Source organism: Penaeus japonicus, unplaced genomic scaffold, assembly GCF_977035675.1.
Source record: "Penaeus japonicus unplaced genomic scaffold, GWHDUDI00000001_assembly GWHDUDI00000012, whole genome shotgun sequence".
Lineage (NCBI taxonomy): Eukaryota > Metazoa > Arthropoda > Malacostraca > Decapoda > Penaeidae > Penaeus > Penaeus japonicus.
In genome coordinates this window covers 41,282,084-41,287,083 of record NW_028234414.1, presented here as the reverse complement: position 1 = coordinate 41,287,083, position 5,000 = coordinate 41,282,084, and the positions used below count along the sequence as shown (strand labels likewise).

General features: G+C 41.2%; 2 protein-coding genes across 2 annotated transcripts in view; one reads left to right on the top strand and one right to left on the bottom strand.

Annotated features, from left to right (window-relative positions):
• The window catches only part of LOC147470852 (uncharacterized), a 26,036-nt gene that overhangs the window by 6,056 nt on the left and 14,980 nt on the right, over window positions 1-5,000 (top strand). The gene's annotated exons all lie outside the window — the stretch shown is intronic.
• LOC147470853 (uncharacterized) overlaps window positions 4,111-5,000 on the bottom strand; it is a 1,237-nt gene continuing 347 nt past the window's right edge. Inside the window, exon 1 of the mRNA XM_086542796.1 lies at window positions 4,111-5,000. This exon is cut by the window's right edge and continues 347 nt beyond it. Within this exon, the coding sequence (XP_086398922.1) occupies window positions 4,157-4,906 (750 nt within the window). The 5' untranslated portion in view covers window positions 4,907-5,000 and the 3' untranslated portion in view covers window positions 4,111-4,156.

The following is a 5,000-nucleotide window of genomic DNA, read 5'->3' as shown; positions in this document are numbered from 1 at the left end:
AGCAAGACCTACCACTTCCTACTAGGTAACCCCTGGCGTCAGCCACTTTGACCTACCACTTCCAGAACTTATTTTTCGGCGTCAGTCTTACACTCATACTTCCACATGACTCCTGATGTATTTTCATTCTTTCAACTTTTCATTCTGTATCATTCTTCCTAACTTTTATCTTTAAATAACTAATTTAAACAATATTCGAAATTCCTCTAAATCCGGCTATAACTATCTCCTCCCCCCGACCCTGAACATCAAAAGTAAATGAAACAAGTAGAATAGTAGAAGAAAACTGGAAGAATTAGCTCAAGTAAGGTAGAGGTCGCCAGCCCCCGTTCAGGAGAGAACCCTGCTTTCACCTTCCCTTAACCACATTAATAGTAAGGAAAGAAGTAGAACAGTAGAAGAGAAAAGGGGAAGTTAGCTCAAGTAAGGTAGAGGTCGCCAGCCCCCATTCAGGATAGAACCCTGCTCTCACCTTCCCTATTTATAAACAGCGATGAGAGAAGTAAAGTAGGAGAAGAAAAAGGAGGAATTAGCTAGAGTAGGTAGAGGTCGCCAGCCTCACTCAGGATAGACCCTGCTCTCACCTTCCCTATTTATAAACAGCGATGAGAGAAGTAAAGTAGGAGAAGAAAAAGGAGGAATTAGCTAGAGTAGGTAGAGGTCGCCAGCCTCACTCAGGATAGACCCTGCTCTCACCTTCCCTATTTATAAACAGCGATGAGAGAAGTAAAGTAGGAGAAGAAAAATGAGGAATTAGCTAGAGTAGGTAGAGGTCGCCAGCCTCACTCAGGATAGACCCTGCTCTCACCTTCCCTATTTATAAACAGCGATGAGAGAAGTAAAGTAGGAGAAGAAAAAGGAGGAATTAGCTAGAGTAGGTAGAGGTCGCCAGCCTCACTCAGGATAGACCCTGCTCTCACCTTCCCTATTTATAAACAGCGATGAGAGAAGTAAAGTAGGAGAAGAAAAATGAGGAATTAGCTAGAGTAGGTAGAGGTCGCCAGCCTCACTCAGGATAGACCCTGCTCTCACCTTCCCTATTTATAAACAGCGATGGGAGAAGTAAAGTAGGAGAAGAAAAAGGAGGAATTAGCTAGAGTAGGTAGAGGTCGCCAGCCTCACTCAGGATAGACCCTGCTCTCACCTTTTATTAGTTAATCATCATTATCATTCCCTTTTTGAATTCTTTCTACCACACGATTTCGTAATCGCCGTGGTGAATATTCTGCTATTTGCTCCTTTGCATTTGACACTCCTAATGGCTGCCATTTTGGCGCAGTTCTTAGATTACATCTATTTTCAATACGTTCCTTTTTTTCATCTTTATCGACTGTTTTAATTTTGTATACTCCTGTTTTCGGGTCCAAAACTTCCACTATCAACCACCGTTGGGGATGCCACTCATCCTGCAATTTACTTCTTCCTATTTTTACATTGTTTCTTAGTAAAACTTCCTGGCCTACTGCCCAATTAATTTCCCTAGCTTTTACATCTCTCTGCTTCCTCGCCATCTCTTTTTGTTTGCTTTCCGTTTTCTTTGCCAATTCCCATATAGTCTTTTGTATCTCCCGTAATTCGTTTATCCAGTCATCTAAGGTTTCTTCTGAAGAATGATTTATAATAGGATCCTGAGGTATCTTAGGCTCTCTACCAAAGACAAGCTGAAAGGGTGAGAATCCTGTAGTTGAATGTGGTGTAGCATTGTAATGGGCAACCAGGGCAGATACGTGTTCTGGCCATTTTTTCTTTGCCTGTTCATCTAATACTACTAATAAGCCATGTAAAGTTCGATTAAATCTTTCGCAGCATCCATTTCCTTGTGGATGGTATGCAGTCGTTCTAATCTTTTCTACCCCATAAATATTGCATAATTGTTTGATTAATGAACTTAGAAAGTTTCTCCCTTGATCTGACAATAATCTATCTGGGGCTCCAAATTTATCAAATACTTGTTCCTTAAGAACCTTTGCTACTGTTGTTGCCTTTTGGTCTTTGGTTGGGAAAGCAAACGAATAACGACTGAATATATCTGTGACGATTAATACGTTCTCCATTCCCATTCTTTTTTCCAAAACTGTGAAGTCAACAGCTATCATTTCCCAAGGTTTGCTCGTGTCTAACGTTCCCATAAGAGCCCGCGGCTTTGGCGTTTCGTCTTTGGCTACAGTACACCTTTCACATCCAGCCACGTACTCCCCTACCGTCGTCGACATTCCTGGCCAATAACCTCGACTTTTAACTAGACTAAGAGTCCGGTTCCTCCCTTGATGACTGAACTTATCATGACATGCCTGCAACAATAGTCTTTGTAACTTTGGCGGTAATACCGGTTTAATATTCCATAAATTTATCCCAATGTTCGTTTTATGCCAAATAATTTCATCCTGTACAACTAAACTCTCTTTTACTCTATACAATTTGCGAAAATCTCCATCTTCTAACCAATCTTCTTTCTTCTTTTTTGACATTCCATTCATCAAGAGCTGGCAAATACCTTTAAAGCACTTCATCTCACCCTGTGCCTCCTTTAATTCCTTTTCCGTCCAAAGCTCTCCCACATTTGATTCTTTGGTTAGTGCCATTGCCGCATATTCTTCATCTGTGTCACTTTCCACCTCCTGAGTCAGCCTGCTTAGTTCATCAGCTACTGTGTTATTCCTGCCAGGCTTGTATTTTATGATAAAATTAAATTGCTGCAAATTGTTAACCCACTGACTTTCAACCGCGCCGAGTTTCGACGTCTCTAAATGACTCAATGGATTATTATCTGTGTATATTATAAACTCCTTTCCTACTAAATAATCTTTAAATTTATCACAAACGGCCCATTTCAGTGCTAATAATTCTAATTTTCTTGAACTATAATTTGACATGTTTCTTTCTGAATTTCTTAAACCTCTACTGGCATAACAAACCGGATGAATCTTTCCCTCATGCTTCTGTGACAACACCGCTCCTAATCCCTTAAAACTGGCGTCCGTTTCCAGGATGAATTCCTTCTCAAAATCAGGGCATTTTAAAACAGGGGCTGTAATTAACTTTGCTTTTAACTCATCAAATGCTTTCTGACATTTTTCATCCCATTCCTTGACAATCGATTTACGCGAGTCCCCAGACATCAAAACATGCAATGGAGCCGCTGTTTGTGCAAAGTGCTTCATAAATTTTCTATAAAATGAGCAGAATCCAATAAAAGCTCTTACGTCCCTCACAGTTTTCGGGAGGGGCCATGATTTGACTGCCTCGACTTTCTTTGGATCTGTAGTGATACCGTCTCCTGAAACCTGATACCCCAAATAAGACACTTTCGATGCAAATAAAGTACATTTTTTAGATTTCAGCTTTAACCCATGCCTCCGCAATCTTTTAAACAATTCTTCTAACCTTTCAATATGTTCATCCACAGTCCTGCTAAATACAATTACGTCATCTAAATATACTAATAACGTAGCGAAAATCTTGTCTCCTAAAATCCTCTCCATGTAAGGTTGGAATGTGCTTGGGTTATTTGACTGTCCCATAGGCAACCTTTTAAATTCGTAATGCCTGAAAGGTGTACTGAATGCTGGTTTGTGCTGATCTTTAAAGTGGAATTCTATTTGGTGATAACCAGCAGCCCAATCAAGTGTTGAAAATATATTTCGCACCTGCCAATGCTTCAACCGTCTCATTAATTCTCGGAAGGAGGAATGCGTCTCTAATGATGTGTTTGTTTAATTGGCGGTAATCTATGCACAGCCTTAAAGTATTATCTCGCTTGCGAACCACAACTATTGCAGCAGAATAGGGACTCACACTAGGAGTGATCACACCTTGTTTGCATAGCTGTTCAATATGTTCTTTTACTTCAGGTACCTGATTCGGTGGTATTCTTCTATATGGTATTTTGATAGGTCGCTCTGTTGTCAATGGTATGGTATGCTGTACACCTGTAGCTGTTCCTATTGACCCGTTCTCACTAGCAAAAATATCACTATACTCCCTTAATAGTTTCATTACAGATTTCCTTTGGTTTCTAGTCAAATGTTCAGCTATTTTCACTTCCGGTAATATCTCGTCTATATCTTCCACGTTACATTGCTTTACTTTTTTCTGTTCTATCTCCTCGCTTCTTACAACTTTGCCCATCCGCCAATTTCTCCCTAATTTCCACGTGTTATTTGATAGATTGGCTACCAGGATATATCCTATCCCATTCCTTACAAACATCATAGCGGGTAGCTACACCCTCAGGAACCCATCCCTCGTTCTGTCCTGTCAATGGCTCAATCAGTACCTCCTGAGTCTTCACCTGCCTTAACTGCGGGATCCACACTGGCAATAGTCTCCTAGTTGAAGCTGGTATGACAGGTATTTGCCCATTATCTGTTAATGCAAACGACCAGTCATCCTTCAGTTGCAATTTACGGATTGCTCTTACATCATTTAAATATTCCTTCCACTCCTTCGGGTTAACACTTGCTTTACACAGATCATACATTACAGGCCATACCTCTGCTACTTTGGACAACACATCAATGCCTAACAAGCAACTATAACTCTCCCCCACATTATCGCAGACTAAGAACACTGCATCAGTCTTAACCCCACAAATTTCAATTATAACTTTTACACACCCTCTACACGGCACCAACGTACCTCCTACGGACCTAATTCTAACTTCTATCGGTTGCAACTCTAACTCACGTGATCTCAAATAGTATTCATAAACCTCTGAACTGATTAAAGACACTTCAGCTCCCGTATCACACAAACCAACAACATCTACCCCTTCGATATTCACAGTGACCCTTGGGGTGCTAGCACAAGCTCTCGTATTTCCCATCTCTATCTTTTCACTTGAATACCCCGATTCCTGCCCGCCGTTCGTGACGCATCCTCGCGCGACCCTACCATCAGGCCCCATGGGCTGGCGGTCCCTGCGCCCATTAGGCCTTGCTAGTTTTCCGCTAATTTATTGGTCATTCCTGGTTCCACATCACGCGTGTTTTGATCACCTC